Raw genomic sequence first — 22,974 nt, forward strand, 5'->3', positions numbered from 1 at the left:
TTCCCATATTGCTCCTACGTCGGACGTTGAACTCACTCTCTGCGTAATAGTCCTTGCAATCCTGCGGCGTTCTAAAATGTCCACATCCCGTTTTCGGGGCCAGCCTGGTGTTTCTCTCAACTCAGCCAGGCTCATCCTCGGTGGGTCTGCCGGCTCAGAAGCCTTTAGGGACACTCATTTGTGGAAAATAAAACAACATAGCAGGAGACTGACACTCAAGGGCAGAAGGCACAAGGGCCAGGAGGGTTGCTCCATGGCGGGCAGCCTGCCTCATGAGCTGGGGGTGAAGGCAGCTGGGATAGAGAAGGGGGTCACTGAGTCAGTGATGGTTGGGCGGATCGCTCGGGATGGGAGATGTGTGCTGAAAGTAGATAAAGGACCCAACGTGATGGCCTCTCAGTATCTGGATCGCAAACCGTCATGCCCAAAAGTAGAGAGTGAGTATGGGGGAAATTGTCTGCCATGGAGGCAGGGGAAGGGTTGAAGGGGGTGTGTACTGGGTGTACCGGGGACATTGGCGGTGGAGAATGGGCACTGGTAGAGGGATGGGTGTTCGATCATTGTATGATTGAAACTCAAACATGAAAACTTCCAACTATCTCATGGTGATTCAATTAAAATAAATAAGAAAATTTAAAAAATTCAGTGGCAAAATTTTTAAAAAATGTGGGTACTGGGTCCTTACCATCGTCACGTGACTTTTAGAATCACCCCATCACCCGGGGTCTGGGTGCACATGCACGCTGTTTCTGTATTTGTCTCTGTCTTTGTTCGTTTGGGGGCCACACCCTGCTGTGTCAGAGCTGACTCCTGACTCTGCACTCAGTTACTTTATCCCATTGGATTCTCTGGAGCGTGTAGCACCTCCCCGTGCCCGTAACTGCGTTCCCGAGGCCAGGATCGCTTCTCTCGCTCAAGTCTCCATCCCGAGCCCGACACGAGGCAGGAAGGAAGGTGCCCTCGTCACTGCTGGTCCAGCAGGAAGAGAGTGAAGAGGAGCTGAAGGAGAAAGTTTTCAGGGTGGCGCAGCCTGACAGCAGCTAAGACAGAAGCACGGGGGTGGATCCGAGTCCACTTGCTTTGTGCTTGCTGTCATTAGTTTGTGATTCTGGGTGCGTTTCTGTCACTGTCTCTCTTAGTCTCTGTCTCTCTGTCTATCTATCTGTCTATCTGTCTCTCTATCTGTCTCTGTCTCTCTCTTTGTCCCTCTGTCTCTGTCTCTCTGTTTCTGTCTCTCTCTTTAGCTGTCTCTCTGTCTCTGTCTCTTTGTCTCTCTGTCTTTCTGTCTCAGTCTCTGTGTCTGTCTCTGTCTCTTTCTCTCTCTTTGTCCCTCTGTCTCTCTGTTTCTGTCTCTCTCTTTAGCTGTCTCGCTGTCTCTTTGTCTCTCTGTCTCTCTGTCTTTCTGTCTCAGTCTCTGTGTCTGTCTCTGTCTCTCTCTTACTCTATCTCTCTGTCTGTTTCTGTTTCTCTGAGTCTCTCTCTCTCTCTCTCTCTCTCTCTCTCTCTCTCTCTCTCTCTCTCATATCACCTCTCCGTGGTGCTCAGACTCATCCTGTAGGGCTCCGGGGCGCCTGTGGAGCTGCGTGTGGGTCACCACCTCCCGGCGTCTGTGGAGCTGCAGACTGTCACTGCCTCTGTCCTATCCCCTCTCCAGCTCTGGCCGCATGCTGTGACCTCGGCCTGTGTCTGGAGCTCATGGGAGGACAGGTGGCATGATTCAGTGCAGCGGCAAAGGGTCATCATGCTTTCCAGTATGCTTTAGTTAAGTAGGCTTTCTTTTGGAATAGCAAGCTTTATAGTAATATGTAAAAGTAGTAAATAGTAAATAGCAAAATAGTAAAAGCGGAGAGGGCATTTGCCTTGCACGCGGCTGACCCAACTGACCTGGATTCCATTCTTCTGCCCCTCTTGGAGAGCCCGGCAAGCTACCGAGAGTATCTCGCCCGCACGGCAAAACCTGGCAAGCTCCCCATGACGTATTTGATATGCCAAACACAGTAACAGCAGGTCTCACAATGGAGATGTTACTGGGCCCTCTTGAGCAAATCGATGAACAACGGGAGGACAGGACAGTGCTACAGTGCTATAGTAATATGTTTAAAATCTTGAAAGGAATATCGTGCTAACAGGTCTTACAGTCTCTAAGAAGTTGATGAAATATTGTACTCAAAAAGCCAAATGCACTGAAAGAGCCAAAAGTATCCCTTCAGTTTTAATTTATCTATTTTAAGATGCTTCCTACTTTTGCTTATTTTTAGTTAAAAATGGGAAGAGTTGTAAATCATTTCTAATGAAACCTTAGTAGTTTTCTAGGAAAGGTGAAATTGTGCTGGATTTCAAATGACCCTTGACAATAGTTAATGTGTTGACACTTGATGCGATTAAGCGTTGAACTAAGAACGTCATGGATAAGAAAGAGTGTCATCCTTTCCTCTGCCGGTCGGACGTCCAGGCCAGTCTTAAAGCTCAGCCTACTTCAGTGTGGCCCCTGCAGGTCTGTCACCCGTGGAGGATGTGTTGGGGCCCGAATGATGGGGCTTGGGGGAGCCACCAGACTTCGCCGCCTCCCAGCTCTGCCTGCAGTGACCGTGGGTTTGCTGTTCACTGTCTCATTTCTCTTGCTCCTGAGCTTCCTACTTGTCTCCTTTTCTAAGTTCGACTCGAATATCATTAGAAAAATCCTATTTGCTATGGCGGTGCCAGGACTGACCCCAGGGCCTTACCACAGCAGCACGTGCTCTGCCACGGAGCCACAGCCTGAGGCTGACAGGAAGAGCTTTCAACTTAAACATTGAATGAATGTTCCTATATGTTGAGCTGTGCTGTGTGCTTTTAAGATCATGCACTGCATACTGAGATGGTGTGAGTGTTTTCAGAGACTGTCTCTGCACATCCGAATGCATAATTTAATTTGTTGAGGTTGAATCAGATCTCTAAGAACCGGGCTGTTCCAAGGGAGAAGATCTCTGGGGATTTTTCAGGGCAATTAGTTGTTGTCTGGGTTTTAGGAATTGGGATTTGGGAATCCACTCAGGTCAAGTCCAGTAGACACTCAGTTCATTGGCTCTACCTAGACTCTGACCTGAGACCTGAAGGCATAAATTATCCTGAGAATGTTTCATGACATCGAATCTGGAAGCATCTTCAACAGTGCAGTGCCACTGTCCAACTAACCAGGAGCGAAAATAAACAGAAGGGGCTACATCAAATTAAGAAGAGTCTTCATTGCAAAAGGAACTATGACCGGGGTAAAAAGACACCCCAGAGACGGGAGAGAATGTTTGCTTAACCTGTCCTCTGACAAAGTGTTAATATTCGAGATATGTAAACACTTGTAAAACTTAACAAGAACAAAACAACCAACTCCATCCAAAAGTGGGGAGAAGAGTGAACAGACACTTCCGCAAGGAAGACGTACAGGCAGCCGCTTGGTTCGTGAAAATATGCTCGGAATCACTTAGTCATGGCTGGGGAAGGTCAGTCAGACAACTGTGAGGTGCCACTCCAGGTCAGTGGGACTGGCGGACATAAAAGGAGCAAAAAAAAAACAACCAGTGTTGACGGCGAGGATGAGGGGAAAGGAGCCTTCTCCACCCGACGGTGGGGTGTCACATGGGTCGACCTCTGTTGAACAACAGGGCTGGAGTGATAGCACAGCGGGTAGGGCATTTGCCTTGCACGCGGCCAACCTGGGTTTGATTCCTCCACCCCTTTCAGAGAGCCCAGCAAGCTACCGAGAGTATCCCGCCCGCACGGCAAAGCCTGGCAGACTCCCCGTGACGTATTCGATATGCCAAACACAGTACCAACAAGTCTCACAATTTGTTGTGAGACGTTACTGGTACCCACTCAAGCAAATCACTGAACAACGGGAGGACAGTGCCACAGTGCTACACTGCTCAGAAGACTGAGAATTGAGTTTTCATCTGACCAGTTCCCCTTCTTGGCCTCTACGCTCAGGCCCACAAATGTCTACTCAGAAAGACATTCGCGGCTCTCACTGGAGCACTGTTCACTATTGCCAAGATCTGTCATTGCCAGTCACAGTAACATCAAGTCTCGATGGAGACGTCACTGGGCCCGCTCGAGCAAATCAATGAACACAGGAGGACAGTGCTACAGTGCTATTTCAGAAATTGAAAAATACCGATCTACAGGGTGTGTGGGTGGAGTTGCCTTTCAATTGGACATCCTTGCTTTCTATTAGTGATCATGGTAGTGATCATATTATACTTTTCCTTCCAAGGAGTTTGGAAGTCCTTTATTTGATAATCTCGAAGTTTGTCCCGTAGAGCAGAATGACAGACTGGACATGTTTAGTGTAAGATAATAACTTAGAAAGTGAGAGTCCCTCGTAAAGATGAAGCAGAATAGTAGCAACAACTTGGTAGCTGAGCTCAGTCGCGGAAGCTGAAGTCTAGTGATGCTGCCGTGTAATTGGGACCTTCCGTGTTCTCACCTGCCCCAAGCAGGGGGCATCCTTCTTACGCCTCCTCTCTCCCCGGTGCTTGGTAAGAAGTTCATTGGGAAGTATAGGTATTCCTTCAAGCGAGATTCGCTCTTTAGGATGATTGAGTGGTATCTAGGATGTTGTAGAAAATATGCGCTAAAACTGAAGCTAAAACCTTTAAAATTAATAAAACAATCCCTTGGTAACTTTTTTTTTTTTGGACACTCCGATAGCTTCATTAACTCCCTCTTTCGGAGGGTGGCAGGACCTGCAGTCAGAGCTAGAAAGGGGCCAGGAAGCTGCCGTCTCCACAGGAACCCTCTGCTTCTCGCGGGACCCTCTTCCCATTCCGTTGCTCGTTGCAGGAAGCTTGTATACGGCTGTTTATACCCCAACACACTCTCGGTCTACACCGTTTATGTGTTGCGAGTAGTTTAAAGCGCTTTACAAACGAATGCTACTTTGGAGAGTTTCATGGGCCCATGGAAAGACTCGCTTAGTCTTTGGCACCTGGAGAGACAACTGCGGACGGGAAATAATTACAGGGAGATGTGGAGATTGGTGTTTATTTTCATACCGAAAATATGTGAGAAATGTAAAGGCCGTTATTATAGTCTATATTACATTGGAAAGTCAGGGTCCAGCCCTGCGTTGACCAGGCGAGCGTAGACATTGGCGCCCGGCGTGCTTGTCTGCGCCCAGCGCGGCTGGTGTTCCGGGCGCTCCCCGGGGTTCGGGAACCGCCACCTTTCCCGGCACCTGGGCGCGGCTAATCCGGGACGTCCTCGGCCCTTGACACCCATGCCCCCTGCCCCGTTCCCTCCTGGCGTTGCTGTTCTCTCTCCTGTGTCCTGTCTTTGGATGCAGCCCGAGTCTTGCCTGACGCCCTCGACTCTCCCTCGCGCGGCCTCCCTGGCCTTCTCCACCCCGGGGCAGTCAGGGAGGTGGCCCGGCCCGCCCTTGGCACCCCATTGTGTCGACGTGTGAGTCTCAGTGACCGGGCTGGGCTCAGGGATTGGGGGGGCCGCATTGGGCATGACTCCTGGGCATCCTCTCAGAGTCGGCAGCCGTGACTCCCTCACTGTGCTCGGGTCTGCCGTGCGCCCTGGGGGAAGTAGGGATCCGATGTCCAGAGTCACCGCCAGAGGAAAAGGCTTTGTGCAGGTTCTCACCAGGGTTCCGGGGCCACCGGGCTCAGGGTGCTCTCATGGAGGCGTGTGCTCTGGCCCGCCGCGGCAGCTCCGGGCCCTGGAGAAACACTCTGTGACCGTTTCTTAATTCGGGTGAGAAGATTTTTATTATGTATCATTAATGTGTCTCTCCAAAAGATTTGATCTGCTGGACCTCACACTTGGCTATTCCAACTGTGGGTCCCCTGGACCCAGGAAATTGGGAGGTGGAAGCAGTGTTTGCTACTAAGCATTGTAGCACTGTCCACTGTCCCCCCGTTGTTCATCAAGTTGCTCGAGCGGGCCCAGTAACGTCTCCATTGTGACGCTCGTTGTTACTGTGTCTGGCATATCGGATACGTCACGGGGAGCTTGCCAGACTTTGCCGTGCGGGGGAGATACTCTCGGTAGCCTGCCGGGCTCTCGAGAAGGGAGGAGGAATCGAACCCGGCTCCATGGGGCGGCTCTGCACAAGGCCAATGCCCTACTGCCTTTTATTCCCCCCCCATATCCCAAGTCCCCTCCAGCACGGGTGTTTCAGCCCTTCCGAGAATACTGTGACTACACGGAAGGGAGTGATCTATGGCTATACTGTCGGTAGTTTATTTTTTTTATTCTAACAAATGGTATGTTCTGTCTTTGCCAAAGGCGTGCGAGAGTGTCTCACTACCTAGTCAGAGCCGAGAGGGGCCCTGTTGCCTTCTGTGAGGCATCCACGGAATCAAACGGAAGAAGGGCCCGAGCAGCCCTGTTCGGCCTTGCATTTCCTTCTCTAATCCCCCGTAATTCTGCAGCTTCCGATGAAGACTGGGGGACCGTAGGACCCTCATCCAGACGAACGGTTGCAAGACAACATCAATTAGATGGAAACCTGAGGCCTCTCCAGGGGCTTTACAAATATTTTTTTCTCAGCTTTAAAAATACATGCATATTTATTTAGCTTCTTAATGCTCGTTGTTTTCAACCAAGTGAATCTATTTTCAAAACAGATTATTTAAGAGATTTGGCTTAGTTTCCTTTCTTGGTGAGTGTGCCAAAGGTCTGTTTTCTATAAGACGTGTCTGTTTCAACTTACTATTTTGATTATGAGTAGTTTATTATCCAGATAGACCTTCAAAAATAGAATATTTGTTAAAGGGTCTTATGTATATGGTTGAGTGCAGATTTTTAAATGGTTCAAGATTTATAAATAGCTTGCATGATAATACTGAAAACATGTTACATATAACATATAGTGCCTTTAAAATTTTTTTTTTAAAGAAAGACAGGGGAAACGATGATAGTATTCAAAGCATCTCCAGGGAGGAAGTGGGTGGGTGGGAGAAGCCCGGGGCTCTCCGTGGCGTCCTGCTCGGGGTCAGTGCTCGGAGTGGCTGGGGCTGGGGGCAGGGCTGTGCCCACTTGGCCCTGTCCCAGCCGCCCGGTTTGCCCACACGGCCCAGGCCCTGCCTGGCGACTCTGACATCCAGGCTCTGACTTACACCTTTGCACACTCGGGGCGGGGCCCGCAGGGGCGGTTCTTTCATGTTGGAGCTGCTCAGAGTTTCCATCTGCTTTCACTTGACTTGTGGTCTTGAAGCTCATGCTTGGCCCTGGGATGCTGCAGCGTGCCGAGAGGATGTGGAGTTTTGTCAGCCAGTGAAATATGTCTGGTTTTTTCTTTCCTTTTTTTTTTTCAGCAGCTTTTATACACTCCGCATCCTGTGTGGTCTCCACTAAACTGAATTTAGGTTTCACAGAACAGCATTCCCCCCCCACCACCACCCCCTTTATCATCCTCTTCGACTTGGCCTTCTGCGAGGGCCGTGAGGAAGGAAGGTGGGGTCCAGAGACCCGGTCCCGCCCGCCGGGTGCTGGGTTTGAGCGGAGAGCCAGTACCTGTGTGTGTGTCTGTGTGTGTGGTGTGTGTGTGTGTGTGTGTGTGTGTGTGTGTGCATGCCTTGCACCGGGCATCTTGCGTCTCGGCTCCGTGTGCCCGTGTGCATGCCAGCGGCCAACTCCAAGTGTCCCTTGCTTGCTTGTTGCAGGCCCTGCTGCAGTGCTCCGTCCAGCAGCAAGTGGAAGCCATCGAGAAGCAGTACATCTCCGCCATCGAGAAGCAGGCGCGCAGGTGTGAGGAGCTCTTAGACGCCCAGGTAACCGCAGGCCGGGCCCAGCCCTGCCGCCCGCCGCCCGCCCGCCGCCCAGCGCGAGCACTGTTGGCTCAGTCTCACGCCATGTGCTCTCCGGGGTGAACTCTGGAGGGGAAAGTGTGCTTGTGTAAACTCAGAGTTAAAGTTGGGGCATTTGACGATAGACAGAAAAATAGGCCCCGGGGGTGGGGCTGAGATCGGCGAGTCTGGCTCCGGCTGATGGGGACGCTGGCTTCGGTTCCCGTGGCCCTGATGTCCATCAGATAACTCCAGCAGAGCGACGGCCTTTGCTGTTCTCTGGCCTGTGACTGTGACGAGATCGGGAACTTGTACTTGGATGCTTTGGGGAGTTTATCTTCGAATCACCCGTAGTTGCGTGGAGGCACTGTTTCGCATTTGAATTTTTCGATTTTTTTTTTTCAATATCTGCATGTCCCCATCAGAGAAAATCCAAACATTTTGTGTTCCGCCCAGCAGTGGCCTGGAGCTCAGAAGTAGGAGGGTGTCCAGGGGGGCAGTGGGCCAAGGCCCTCCCTGCCCAGAGCAGACTGAAGTAGTCCTGGCCTGCCCCAGACGCAGATCTGGGTGGCAGCTCCAGGGGAGACAGAGGTGGCCCCCGGGGCAGCGGCCCTGACCTGCAGCGAGAAAGCAACAGGAGCTGCATACGTGTCGCCTGTGCTCCTGCAGCCGGCCCGAGTGTCGGTCAGCCCACCCTCCTCGCAGCCGGGCTGGGGGCGGGCGTCTGCGTCTCTGCCGGAGGAGGATCTTGGATGAGTCTCTTGTTCGGTGCTCGTTGGCGGCACCCTGCTGCGAGGGTCGCTGGTCCCAGCACTCCCGGCTGCTTCCTGCCCGCAGAGTCGGGGGGCCGGTGGTCACTGGAGCAGCCGTTGTCCACACAGGGAATCATTCTTGCGCCGTCTTGCCTGTTTGATCAGTGCCATCCCCGTCTCTCAGAGACAACGCTGATTTGGTTAGAGACCCACACCAGAGAATGACATGTGCTGGCCTGCCTGTGTGTCTCTAGTTTTGATTAAAGCTAATTTTATCAACCTGTTTCATACAAATTCAGAGTCTTTTCCCCTAACACCATTTGTTTCTAAAATCCCAGTCTTTGCGTGGAAACACGTTGGCCCACGAGGCTTTCAGCAGCGTGTGTCAGACGTGCACTTGGTTTAGTATCTGCTACACAACGGGATTGAATTGGGCCTTGTTGCTCCAAGGCTTATCAATAATTTTCTTCGATCGATTTAATCAAAGTGGTGAAAGACCTGTAAGCTGGGGCTGGAGCGATAGCACAGTGGGGAGGGCGTTTGCCTTGCACGCAGCCGACCCGCGTTCAATCCCCAGCATCCCATAGGGTCCCCAAGCACCGCCAGGAGTAATTCCTGAGTGCAGAGCCAGGGTGAGCCCTGAGCATCGCTGGGTGTGACCCAAAAAAGCTAGAAAAAAAAAAAAAACCCTGTAAACTGAAAGCTACGACACACTGCTGAGAGGACTCAGTCGTCACCTCGGGTTCATCCCTCGGCGGTTCCGTGAGGGGCATGCAGACCACCCAGTGCGCTGGGAACCCTCCGCCCCCAGAAGGCTTCTTTCAAACCTTTTAAAAACCCGGGATTCAGCTGGCAAAGCCGTGTCAAGTACAGACAGGGTGATCTCACATTTGTTTTCCAAATCCTGTTTCTTGAGGTGCCACGTGAAATAAGCACATTTAATTGAACAAATTAGTAGTTGGATGGTTCCTTCAGAATAATGCACGCTTTTAAAGAATGTTATTATAGTTTAGGTGAAAGAGGTTGAAGGGTGTTCAACTTGCTGGCGTTGAGGTGCAGAGACAGTGCACCCACCACGGCCAGCGCCTGTGACCTCTGTTGACTGCCAGCCCGGGTGGGGTGCTCGGTGCTTGCTGTTCCCTCCCACAGTGCCACCTGGGTTCCAGGCCCCCGGCCCGTGTCACATCCCATCTCTTGGTTCTCATCCCTACAGCCCCGCACCTGGCCCCCTGGCCCTGAATTCCAGTCTTGGGATGTCACCGCTGTCGGACACGGCCCGCAGCCCCGGTATGTTGGTCTGTGCTGCGCAGGGCCCTGAGAACCCCCTGTGAGTGCCCCGGGGCTCGGGCCCGTCAACCCTGCAGGGTCCCCTCGGTGCCACCCAAGCCGCCACCCGCTTCGTGCCTTGCCTTTCCTCTTGGGGCCGCGTAGTTTTGTGTCGTGCACGGGTCCTGTAGCTTCTTTGGGGTTTCCTTTTGTTTTGGGTCACCTGGCCGTGCCCCAGGCCGCTCTTGTCGCTCGGGGTGCCCTGGGCATCTGTCTGTGGCTGCGTGAGTGGCAGGTGCCTCGCCAGGACCCTGTGGGGCGTTATGGGAGAGGCAGCACCTCCCCCCCGCCGTCTTTCCAGCCCCTCCGTGCCCGTGATCCGTTCATCTGTTGGACATTTGCTTCCGTGGCCAACTATCCAACGAAAACCCGCCTTGAAGGTCGGTCTGCATATGATTTTTTAATTAATGCTTTTGTCTCTTGGGGGGTAAATACCTAAAAATGGACCAGCTGGGTCAGTTACAAGCTTGGGCCTTTCCTTGAGAACTCACCACACCCTGCTGGCACTTGTTTGTTTTTGTTTTGGGGCTGCACTCACTGATCCTCAGGGGTGACTCCTGGCTTTGTGCTCCGGAGTTACTCCTGGGGGGTGCCCAGGGGACTTTATGGGATGCCGGGGTTTGAAACCTGGTCAGCAATATGCAAGGCAAGTGCCCTGCCTGCTATACTATTGCTCCAACCCATAGGTGGTTTCTTGCTTTTTTTAAAATTATTTAAAGATTTATTTATTTTTTACTTTTTGTTTTTTTTTAAAGTCTTTAAAAAATTTTAAATTTTTTAATGAATCATTGTGAGAGAAAATTACAGACTTACAAACTTCTGTGATTCTGTTTCAGTCATACAATGGTCAAGTGCCCGTCCTTCCACCAGTGCCCATTCGGCACCACCAATGTTCCCTGTATCCTTCCCGCCACCCCCACCATTCCCACCCCCTGCCTCTGTGGAAAGCACCTCCCCTCTTACTCTCTCGCTCCTTTTGGGTATTACAGTTTGCAATATAGGTGCTAAGCAGCCATCATGTTCGGTCCATTGTCTACTTTCAGCACGCATCTCCCGTTCTATTGCGTTGTTTTTTTAAAAATATATTCTCACCGGTGTGAGGTAATATGTCATTGTTTTGTTGAGTATAAGTGACAGCAAGCACTCTTACATACCCTTTTTTCTTGCCATCCATATGTCTTCTTCATGGGGGTGTCTTTTCATCTCTTCCCACTTTTTAATGGGATTATTGGAGGAACTCGAAAACCTGAACAGACCAATCTCAAGGAACGGCATTGAAACAGTGACTAAAAGTCTCCCTGAGAGCAAAAGTCCCTGTCTAGGTGCACTCACTCATGAGTTTCAGCAAACTCTGAAGAAAAGATTCTACTCATATGGCTCAAACTCCTTCAAAACCTTGAAAAAATAGAAATATTTCCTAGCAGGTACTGTGAAGTCAACGCCATCCTAGTTACAGAACAATATCCATGATGAACATTGATGCAAAAAATCTTCAAGAAAGCATTCATGAATAGGATCCTAATAACACATCAGAAATGATCTTTCTGATGTGATCAGAAGTGATCATAAACTACGATCAACTAGGATTCATCCCAGGGATGCAAAGGTGGTTCAATGCACAGAAATCTAATGATGCAACATGTTCTACCAACTAAAGATAAAGAAATATATAATCATATCAATTGATGCTGAGAAAGTTTTTAACAAGATTCAACATCCACTTATGGTTAAAACCCTCAACAAAATTGGGATAGGTGGAACATTCTTCAAGGTAGTGAAGGGCATTTAAAAAAAAAACATAGCTACCATCATGCTCAATGAGAAAAAGCCTGAAAGATCCCCTAAGATCAGTAACAAGGCAAGGATGTCCCCCTTAACCACTGTTGTTTCATGTAGTCTTGCAAGTCTTGTTTACCACAACAATTAGAGAAGAAAATTAAATCAGAGGAATTCAAATTGGAAAAAATGTCAAACTCTCACTGTTTGCAAATGACATGAAAATGTGTTTGTATGACCCTAAAAACTCCACTGATGAACTCTCAGAAGACTGCAAAATCAATACACAAAAATAGGTTGCATTTTTTTATATATAAACAGTGAACTCAAAGACATGGAGATCAAAGGGTTACCCCATTTAGAATATTGCCCAAGATACCTAGAATTCACTAACACAAGATGTGAAATATGTGTCATGAGAACTGTAAGTCACTCAGGGAAGACTCTGAAGGGACATCGGGAGATGGGAAAAGTTCATGGATTAAAAGAATATTTTCAAATTGTCTGTCTACCCAGAGCACTATTATACAGATTTAATGAAATTCTCATCAAAATCCCAATGACATTCTTCAAGGGACTAGAGTGACCACTACTAAAATTTGCACAGAAACCTAAAGCCCCACCAATAATCAAAGGTATTAGGTTTCGTACTAGAGTTATAGGAATCCAAACAGCTTGGTATTGGACTAGGACAGGCGGACAGACCAAAGGATGAGGACAGACCAAAGGATGAGAACTGGGATCTCAGTGACAAGACCCTCAGATACAGGAACATTAATTTATGACAAAGCAGTTGGATGCTCGGGGTGGAGCAGTGAGAACCTCTTCAACAAATGGAGGTAGAAAAACTGGATAAAGGCCTGAAGATCTGACCAGAACCGTAACACACCTGAAGAAAACACAGGCAGAAATGCGCAGGGTCTGGACATCAGAGGGGACCTCAGTGTCCCAGATAACAAAATCAAAGTTGAGCAAGTGCGTCTAGATGAAGTTGAAAGATTGCTTCTGGCAAAAAGAACTCAAGCTATGACACCGCGACACCCAACTGGGAGCAGAGATTCGCAGGCGACACCAGATGAAGGACTGAAATCTGAAATCTGTAAAGCCCCCACGTGACTCCAGCTTGTGTGTACGCGTCCTTTCGTTTTCTAAGTTGAGAAGGTAAAGGGAAATCAACCTTGCTGCCGTCGTCGTAAGCGGAAGGTTCGGCGTCCTTGGAAGGATCCTCACTTGGCCACGGACAGAGTCAGCGAGGCCGTCCCTGGCCTCCTCACCTGCACGGCGGGCGTGAGAAAGGCGCTGCCTGAACCCAGTGGGTCAGGACGGAGACGGGCGCGGCCGTGGCGTGGATTCGATACTGGCTGTGCAGTCTGCTGCCCCCACCCCCGCCCCACGCCAGGGTTACATGCGGCTAAATTTCAGTCTGAGGAAGAAAGGTCATTTCCTTGTGGTTGTATTGTCATGTGTTCGATATACAAGTCAGCTGACATTCGGGGGCCTCCCAGGGGCCCTGACACACTCGGGACCACCAGGGCCGTGATGGGATGTGGGGTGGGGGAGTAACCCAGCACCCCACTCCTTAAGGCCGGTGCGCCAGCCTTCGGGCTTCTTTCGCAGGCCTCAGAAGTTTTTATTTTTATTTTATTTTTTGCTTTTTTTGGGTCACACCTGGCGATGCACATGTCTTTGTTCTTGGCATCTGCTGTGTGGAATTTAAGCTCCAGGGTCCTGACTGACCACATGGGGCCACCACATCTTCTGAATGTTCTGATCGGGGAGGCTGCGGCAGTTTGGGGGCTCGCTCATTCTTGACACAGTTTCTGGTTGTGTAGGTAAATTTCACATCCCCTTTGAGGTTTTCTGGAGGTGACCCCAGGTGCTGTCCTCGTCCTGCAGGAAGCTTGGGCCAGAGACCTGTTTCCTTGGTCCCCGGCAGCACCAGACTGTGCGCCCAGTTATTTTATGACACTGCTCTGGAACCCGGTAGAGGCAACTCAGGGGAGCACTCAGTGTGGCCGACCTGTGCTGGTGCGGAGACGGGAGGGCAGCCCGCAGCGCTGGGGCAGTGATGGGAGCAGCAGGCGGGCCGGGCCTCTCCCGGGCTTCTCACCGACCCCCGCCCCGCCGCCCTGGTACTCTTGTATTGCTCCTGGATTTCAGGGGGTTTCACTTGGTGCCTGTTGTTTGAGGAGCAGCTTGGGTTGTCGACTGAAATCTTTTTAAACCTAGGCATACAATAATATAAATTTCTTTTCAAGTATTACTTTCCCTGTATGTCTCGCATTTTCAAATGTCATGTTTTCCTTTTTCAGTCAGTTAAAAATCCTCCTTAATTTCTCCTTGGCGTCTTCCTCTACCCGTGGGCTATGGAGAAGTGTGTGATTCTGATATTTTGTGGTTTGCCCAATATGTTTCTCTTACTGATTTATAATCATGCTAGGCTAGACAGAAAACACATTTCATGTGAGGTAAATAAGCCTTTAAGATTGGTTTTGCGGCCCAGAGTATGTTCAGCCTTCATAAAGATTTTTTTTTTGGTCTACTTATAAAGAATCTACATTTTCTGTTGGTAGAGTGTCTCTTTTTTCTTTTTTATCTCTTCATTTATTTTTGTGTGGGGGGAGCCACCCTGGCTGTGCTTTGGGCTTTCTCTTACAGCTCAGTGCTCGGGGCTCACCGTGGTGGGGTTGGGGAACCCGTGGGGTGCCAGGATGGAACCTGGGTCGGCCACGTGCAAGGAAAGCGCCCTACTCACTGCACTACGACTCTGGTCCCTGTTTTGTTAGTTTTTTTTTTTTAATGTGGCATTTATTGAGACCCAGTATTTTGGTCAAATTGTTGGTCATGTATTAAGTGTATTTTACTTGCCTGTTGCTTGCAGAGGCAGGTGCTGGAATAGCAGACCCTACTTACGGGTTGTGTTCATCTCTTTACAGCCCCTTTCATCGCCAGTAAATCTGACACAGTTCTTTTTTTCTTTTTTTTTCCTTTTGGGTCACACCCAGCGATGCACAGGGGTTTCTCCTGGCTCTGCACTCAGGAATCACTCCTGGCGGTGCTTAGGGGACCATATGGGATGCTGGGAATCAAACCCGGGTCGGCCGCATGCAAGGCAAACACCCTACCCTCTGTGCTATCTCTCCTGTTCCCAATCTGACACAGTTCTTTTGGGTGCCTAAACATTTAGGGAGTGTTGCTTCCTTAATAAGATTTCCTTGTGCACTATTGAAATGTCCATCTTTTTCTGGGATACACTTGGTGTGAAACTGACTTTGTATTAATTGTCTCCCATCTGTCAGAAGTAGCTTATGTTCTCTTTCGTGTGTGTGTGTGTGTGTGTGTGTGTGTGTGTGTGTGTGAATTTTGGAGCCATACCGGACAGTGCACGAGTGCTCAGGACTCACTCCCAGGTGAGGTTCCACTCAGGGATCACACTCAGGGACCGTTTAGGAAACCAGACCTAAATGACTGACCAGTGCGTGTGGGGAAGTGCTTCCTGCTGTGCCGTCTCTCCAGCCTCCTCTCTTGCATTTCATCCAGAATAGGCTTTTATTTCCACAGTGTTAGGTTAAGCACCTACAGAGCTTAGGGGTCGGGGGAGGAGTCGCGGGAGTGCGTGCACCAGCCCAGGGTCTGTTTCCCGAGGCTCCATGAGGCTGCATCTGTGGGGGCAGCCGCCAAGGGAAACTCCTTCTCTAGCTGACCCCCTGCTCGAAGGGACGTCACCCCCGGGCTGCCAGGCTCTCGCCACGGCCCTTGGTTAATTAAAATCAAACTCCTCGTGGTTTAATCCAGAATTCTAGCTGGTTTGTAAGTTTTTCAGAATGCTGTTTCCATTCCTCCTCTGGTGTTCTTATGTATTTATAAGTGTACTCAAGTGTGGACTTGCTTCTCATCTTCTCTCCCTTCAGTATACTCCCTCACTTTAACAACATTTTTTTTCTGAAGTGTTTTGCCACAGCACAGTGGGTCCATGCCCTCTGACTTTCCTATAGGGTCCGGGAGCCCTGGCTTCCAAGGTACTGGCACCCTCGTCTTCAAGTCTTGCCATCACTTAGGGAATGTTGCCCTCCCCTTAGCTACACGGGACTGTCAAGAGTGGGACTGTCTTTTCTCTTGGTGTTTTAATGGGTTTTCTTTATTCATTTTTAAAATTTTTTTTTATTAAATTATTTATTTATTTCAAATACCCATCCCTCCACTAGTGTCCATTTCCCACCACCACGGGTCCCAGTATCCCTCCCTCCCCCCATGCCTCCCATCCCACCCTGCCTCTGTGGCAGGGCATTCCCCTCTGTTCTCTCTCTCCTTTTGGGTGTTGTGGTTTGCAAAAGAGTTAAGCCTGATTTTCAGGGAGAAACGTTGGATGATTTACTTTCCGTTGATGACTTTGTATATATAAGGAGATGTCACAAATGTCTTGGTTCCCGCATGCCCGAGCTATGCTTGTAGAGACTCATGGTCACCAGGGTTTCATCTGGAGAAGGCGGGATGCGGCACCCACCCCATCTGGGACCTTCCAGTGGGGTTGGCTCTGTTTGGGACCTGGAGCATTCTCTGGGAGCTGTGATGCCCTCCAGCGGTGTTCTTTGTTGTTCTCTTTATTCGTTTTAAACGTTGATGGGGGCGGGGGTGCACTGGGCAGCGGGGGCCCAAGCCCCTCCCTGCATCAGCAAAGGGCAATGCCCATCCCAGGCTCATGGTCATTCTTGCCCTTCTGAGATTCTACTCGTGACCTTCCATGTTTCTTCTTATCCTGCTCAGGCCTGGTAGTACGAGCCGCGCCCCCACCCCAGCACGCACACACACACACACACACACACACACACACACACACACACACACATGCTCACACACTCACTTACTCTACTTAGTACAAGGCCCCAGAGCTTAGATGGGTGATTGCACTGGGGGTCGCTCTCATCTTCCCATGAAGTGTCCACACTATTGATAAGTATTTCATGGGAAAATGGGCTGTAAAGTATGTCGCTGAAAATAGAAATAGATGCACTATAGCAGGCATTTAAAAAGAAAAATATGAAAAAAAACACTTCTGAAAAACAAATATTTAAGAGGCAGACATTTCTAAAAGATTCTTATGCATTAATATTAAGGTAAAATGTAATACCTTTATTTGTGATTAAATCTTAATTTGTAGCTTCGTTAGAGAGTTTATTTCTGTTGCCTGTGAAACCCATACTATGTGCAAAAAATGGTAATACTCGAGAGCTCACGCATGCCATGCAGAGTGGAATTATTGCAGAGTGAGTTTTCCCCAAATTTGAAACTGCTATTATAATAAAACCGCACCTAACCCTTGGCCACAGGGGGGAAAAATACCTGTGAAGTGAAACCGTTCTACGAAATCACCCCCTTTAGATAAACAACATTGTTGGTAGTTCAGCCTACATCATTATGGTATGATTATACGGTTAGCAGGGAAAAACTCGAGTCTCTTAGCTTTCTCCCGTGATCTCTGAGTGAGAGCCACACGAGGCTCCACCTGCCACTCGCCGACGCACAGACAGAGCAGCTGGGCTCTGTCCACTGCGGGTGTGGCCCTCAGCCCGCGGCCTCTGTGGGAAGCAGCTCTGGGCCCCCGTTGACATGGTTGGAGGGAGAAACGGTGTGTGGGTCCCGAGGGCCTGGCATCCAGGGACGGTCCATGAGTCCAGAGGAAACTTACATTGTTGGGAGTCACAGGGTTTGGGAGTGATTAACAGTAGCTCGCCAGCATCACCTTCATAATCAGGACTCTTTGGCTTCGTTATCCTGAAAACTAACTTTTTTTTACTCCTTAGTATATGTAGTTTACAACTTAAACTTTATCACGGAAGTGTTTTAAAAGTCTATCATAATAAACAAATGAAGGCAAGAAGCCAAATGTGTGTGTGTGAGTGTGTGTGTGTGTGGTGTGTGTGGTGTGTGTGTGTGGTGTGGTGTGTGTGTGTGTGTGTGTATGTAAGGAGGTGAGTGCTTGTGTCTTTCTTCATTGCCATCTTCCAGAAACACCCGGCGGTGCCCAGGGCTTACGCCTGGTTCTGCACACGGGGGTCCTGGCAGGGCTTGGGGGACCACGCGGGGTGCCAGGGAGGGAACCCGGATGCTGTGTCCTTGGCAAGCGCCCTCCCCACTTTATATATCCAAACCGTTTGTATGTCAACAAGTTAAGTTTTTGTTTGGTCTGCGTGGAGGACAAGTAGGAGAGTTCAACTGGAATCCGACGTGAATACCATGCTTGAAGGTATCCCAAACTGTAATTGGAAATTTAAAAAAGTGCCTCCAAATTTAAAGAACTGGTGGAATGTTTTAAACTCGCTTGGAACTGAACTGCATTGAGAACTAAAGTCCCGTCTGGATCTCATTAGGGCTAACGGGCCCTGGAAGCCTGGCCTCGCGTGTCACATGGGCCCCTCGGTTCGGCGCAGGCCTGCGCTCCCTCTTGGCCGCTCATCTGAGTCTCAGTGTATCACATCTCCAGATCATGGGGATGTTTTTAAGTATTTCCTGCATTCATTTAGAGGAAAATTGGTAATGATAGATTGTTACAAGACACCTACTCTCATTCTGGTCGGGCAGCGCAGAAAAATACTGTGGTCTTGGCACCTGAACCCAGGGAAGGGAGACAAAGAAAGGCACAGGGAGAGAGGACTGAGGGAAGGAAACAGAAATAAAACCAGTGGCATCCCGTTAACTCATCCGCGAGACAGGCCACGTCGGGCCCTGGCGGGAGGGGGAGGGGGGGAGCAAGGAGACGCTGGTGGCGTCCCGTTAATCGCGCACACGTGACGTCCCGTGTAGGGGTCCCGTAGAACGAAGAGAAGACCGTTCCTCTGGGTTTACAGATTCATGCTTTAGAAATGAAAAGCAAACCTTTTTTTTTTACCCCCAGTGGGGGGGGGGGGAGAAATTTTTCATACTGGCAAGACTGCACAGGAAGAAGGAAAATGGAGATAACCCAACTCCAAAATACAATTAGCTGACTGTTTGGTGATACTGTGGATTCAGATACTCAAATTACTTTTATAGTCCATTTTATAGCTTCTTCCTCTTTCCTTTGAGGCTTTAGATCCAGTTCTTAAAATTAAAAAAAAAACCTTAGTTTAAAAAAAACTCCTCTAAAACTTTTTAGATCAGTTTAAAAACCAGCTAAATAAAATATCTTCAACGAAAATATATCCTGGAAGTCATACTACTCAAGATGCAGAGTAGGATTTTATTTGTGATTTTGTCACCCACGCCGTTCTTTCCGTGTGAGTATATTATATCACGGTCACGGTCACTCCCGTTGTTCATCGATTTGCTCGAGCGGGCCCAGTAATGTCTCCATCGTGAGACTTGTTGTTACTATGTTTGGCATGTTGAATACGTCACAGGGAGCTTGCTGGGCTTTGCCGTGCAGGCAAGATACTCTTGGTAGCTTGCCGGGCTCTCCAAGAGGGGCGGAGGAATCGAACTCGGGTTGGCCACGTTGGCCACTTGCAAGGCGAACACCCTACCCGCTGTGCTATAGCTCCAACCCAGTATATTATATCACATTATTTTATCACATGCCAGAGATGCAGATCTTCCTTCTCCCTGAGAGGCCTGACCCGGCAATACAATGTCTGTAGTCTGGTGAGTGGTCACTGCAGCGTCCTGTCCCCTCTGCCTCGAGGCCCAGAATCTTTCCCCAGACACAAGGACCCTAACTCCGTCCAGCACTACTGGCTTGGCACTGTGTCTTCACGGACCTACTTTGACAGGAAGATGTTCTGTTCCTTCTCTGCTGTTACCTCACTCCTTGCTATGTGTTAAGAAGGAGGTGTTTCAGAACACCGAACATTACGGTGTGTTATCTGTGTGTGTGTGTGTGTGTGTGTGTGTGTGTGTGTGTGACCCTTGCTGAAACATTAAGTTGTTGTTCAATCTTGTTGCCGTAGGGAAAAGAGATAAGGCCCATTTCATCACCCCATTTTTTGATGGGGTTGGATGTTTTCTTCTTGTGGAGTTCAACCAGTACTTTGAATATCCTTGATATCAATCCCTTGTTGGATGTGTATTGGGCGAATGTCCTTTTCCATTCTATAGACTGTCTTTGTATTTTGGTCGCTGTTTCTTTTGAGGTACAGAAGCTTCTTGGTTTAAGATAGTCCCATTTGTCTATCTCTGTTTTCACTTGCTTGTCCAGTGGTGTGACACCACTGGACACATTAGCTTCAATGTCATGGAGGGTTTTGCCAACTTTGTCTTCAATGTACCTTATGGATTCCGGATTGCCACTCGATGCCTCTTTTGCAAACCACAGCACCCAAAAGGAGAGAGAGAACAAGGGGGAATTCCCTGCCACAGTGGCAGGGTGGGATGGGGGGATGGGGGATGGGAGGGATACTGGGATTCGTGGTGGTGGAAAATGGACACTCATGTAAGGATGGGTACTTGATCATTGTATAGCTGAAACCCAAGCACAAAAACTTGTAAGTCTACAACTGTACCTCATGGTGTTTCACTAATAAAAATTTTAAAAGAGAGAGAGAGAGATAAGGACAAGTGCAGAATTCAAGAACCTGCAAGAACTCCTGGTTGGGTGCGGGTTGAGGGGGCTGGGCGCATGACTCCTGCTGAGCCTGGCATCTCGAAACCGGGCAGGAATTTGGTCAGCTGTCCAGGACGAGGGCTCCTCCTCAGGACCAGTACTTCCAGGCACTTCACGTCTCAAATATGCTTCCGGCTCTTTCTTTCTCTTGTGAATTTGGGTGCACGGGGAGTCCTGGGGGGTGGGGGGTGGGCCCACTCCTGTCTCAGTGTTCAGAGGTGGCCCCGGCCCTGCCCTGGGCACTGCTGCGGGTACCTGCGCTCCAGACCTTGGAGCCGTCTCCTGGCCCTAGATTTTTGTTTTGAAGAGCATATTTGTAGTTTTTTGGTTTGGGAGTGACACCCAGCGGTGCTCAGGGCCCTCTCGTGGCTCTGTGCTCAGGACTGTTGGTGCGGGCGACCGCACTGGGGAGTAAGCTGAGGTCAGTCACACGCAGAACGCCTTAGCTGCAGCATGACCTTTTGGGCCCAGTAACTCACTTTTCAAAGGATGGCCCTGTGGGTTGTGACCGCCGTGTATTTCCCAGCCCAAATTCCATCCCCTCCCGATACTTCTCTGCGCTGTTCAGGACCACTGACACTCCCATCTCAGCCGTCTGTGGCACGTCGCTGCAGTTTGACCCTTTCCACGATCCGTCAGTGGGAACCCCCCCCCCCCCCCCCCCCACCGCCCCGCTCTGTCGCCCTTGGCGTCTGATTGCCGTTGCCTCGCGTGATGCGTTTCGCTTGAGTCTGCATGTCCCTTTGATCGCCGTTTCCCTCTCGGTTCACTGCTCGCGTGTGCACGGGTTCCCGCTGCTTAGAGGAAGTCTGCACTGTCCTGCCTCTCAAGTGATCACGAACGAAGCTTCTGGAAAAGATTCGCAATGCAGATTTTGGAGTGAACATCAATCTTCCTCTCTCCTGAGACGGCCGGTTGTCTGGTCTGTGAGGTTCTTCCCGAAGGGGCTTTCCTCCCCGGGAGTGCTGAAATCACCCGAGTCGTCAGGAGAGCAATTGCAGGGTAGTTTCTGTTTGTTTCATTCAAGAAGATCGATGTCCGGGTGGATTCAGTGCTTGGGTGTTTTGTTTCGTCTCTGCCTTGAAGGGGCTGGTGGGCCCGTTGAGCGTTTGGGGCCCTCGGGTTCGGCGCCTGCTTCACCCCGACGGACTGTCCGACTTTCCTCATGGCTGTGTCACTGTGTGTGCTCCTGGGCCTGCACCCGTTCACGCGTCCCCCGAGCTGCGGGGTGCTGCTGTCTCCCTGGGGGTTTAACTTGTGATTTGGGTTGAGGTTCCGTGGCATGAGACAGCTCAGGGTCTGTTCTGTTCTTTCCCAGGGACCCATCCTCTGTACAAGACTTTCCCCTGCGAATCACCTTCCCCCTTCACTGAGGCTTAGCTCAGCACGTGCTTGCGACCCTTTGGGGCTTGCGGTCCTGCTGTGTGGGACAGTGGGCAGGGAGTGTCCGGGGGTCCCGACAGGGGTGGCTTGCAGGGAGTGTCCAGGGGTCCCGACAGGGGCGGCTTCCAGCAGGTGCCGAGCACGCGCCTACCGTGGTTTCTCTGGCCTTTCCACTCTGTAAACCTTTCTGGACCCTTTTAAATTATTTATCTTTTCAGTATAAATTTTGGAATCAGTTCCTGATTTCCACAAAGAAAAAGAATTGACGGCTTTGGATTAGCGCCTCCAGTGGGTGAGGGGGCGGCTTCCCCTCACTGATTTCTGTTCCCGGGTTCTGGGGTTTTCCATGTGCAGCTGACACACATGCCTCTTGGCTGCTCTCTGTGCTGACGGTTGTCCCGACGCCAGACGGGTTTGTTAGGGATGAAAACAGAAGGGGCAGGATTGTCCCTGGCTACCCCCCGGACCAGAGCTGACACCCCAAGGACCCGCCCACTCTTATGCAGCACAGTTGTCATGGGAAACTGAGGCACACCAGCTCCAATAAATTCTTGGGTTACGTATGGGCCGGCTCGCTGGGACCCCGGGGTCTCTTTTAAACAGTCACCTTCACTTGGGGAAACTGAGTCCTTCACCTGTGTTTCCCTCCGTCTTGCCCACACCCGTGCACCCGCACCGTTGACTTCTCACGTAGTAGCAAGTTCACTTCTTAGTAAAGAAGCTGATGTCCGTCTTTCTCTTGTCTGCCGTGGCTCTCCTCCTGGGTCTTCATTGTACCTTTTTGAATGTTGGGACTGTGGTCGGCCAGCCCTGGTCATCATCTGTCATTGGGGTTCAGCCCCAAAGGATTTCGCTTTCGTCCTCAGTACGGGCTGCGTTCTGTGTTTGTGAAGATTCGTCTCGGATGTCAGTCACTCGAAACTTACCTGTTGGGTGCTGTCGATGCTCCTATTTGAACATCATTTATTTAACTTTATTGAGATACACTTGCTTGGCAGCAGGGCACTCCTTCCAAGGTTTGTTTCTTCGCTTTCTTGGGAGCAGAGCAAAGTGGTTCCGGGCTGGTTTGGGCCCGCCCTCAAGGCAGCCCCTCGGGGACGGGACTCGTGACGTTTCTGCACACTGGCCTGGATGCGTGAGTCGCTGACCCCGCTTCCTCCTCTCAGACTTGGTTTTGTGCCACCGCCAGGTGGGGTCCCCTCGCGTGCATACGCTGCGGGTCTGCACTGCCGTGTCCCGTTGGGCTCAGGGCCTCCTTGCCCCTCTCTGGACCTGCCTCTGACGGCTCCTGCCCCAGGAACTCGGCCTTCCCCGGGTTTCTCCAGAGCCTCAACGGTGTCTCACAGGAGAGTGCCAAGGCTGGCCTTGATTTTTGCTTCCAGCACCGAGTTCT

General features: G+C 50.3%; 1 protein-coding gene across 1 annotated transcript in view; it reads left to right on the forward strand.

Annotated features, from left to right (window-relative positions):
- The window catches only part of CCDC91 (coiled-coil domain containing 91), a 210,508-nt gene that overhangs the window by 98,044 nt on the left and 89,490 nt on the right, over positions 1-22,974 (forward strand). Inside the window, exon 8 of the mRNA XM_056134580.1 lies at positions 7,647-7,754. Within this exon, the coding sequence (XP_055990555.1) occupies positions 7,647-7,754 (108 nt within the window). The remainder of the gene's footprint in view (positions 1-7,646; positions 7,755-22,974) is intronic.

Source organism: Sorex fumeus, unplaced genomic scaffold, assembly GCF_029834395.1.
Source record: "Sorex fumeus unplaced genomic scaffold, SorFum_2.1 ptg000100l, whole genome shotgun sequence".
In the NCBI taxonomy this organism is placed as follows: domain Eukaryota; kingdom Metazoa; phylum Chordata; class Mammalia; order Eulipotyphla; family Soricidae; genus Sorex; species Sorex fumeus.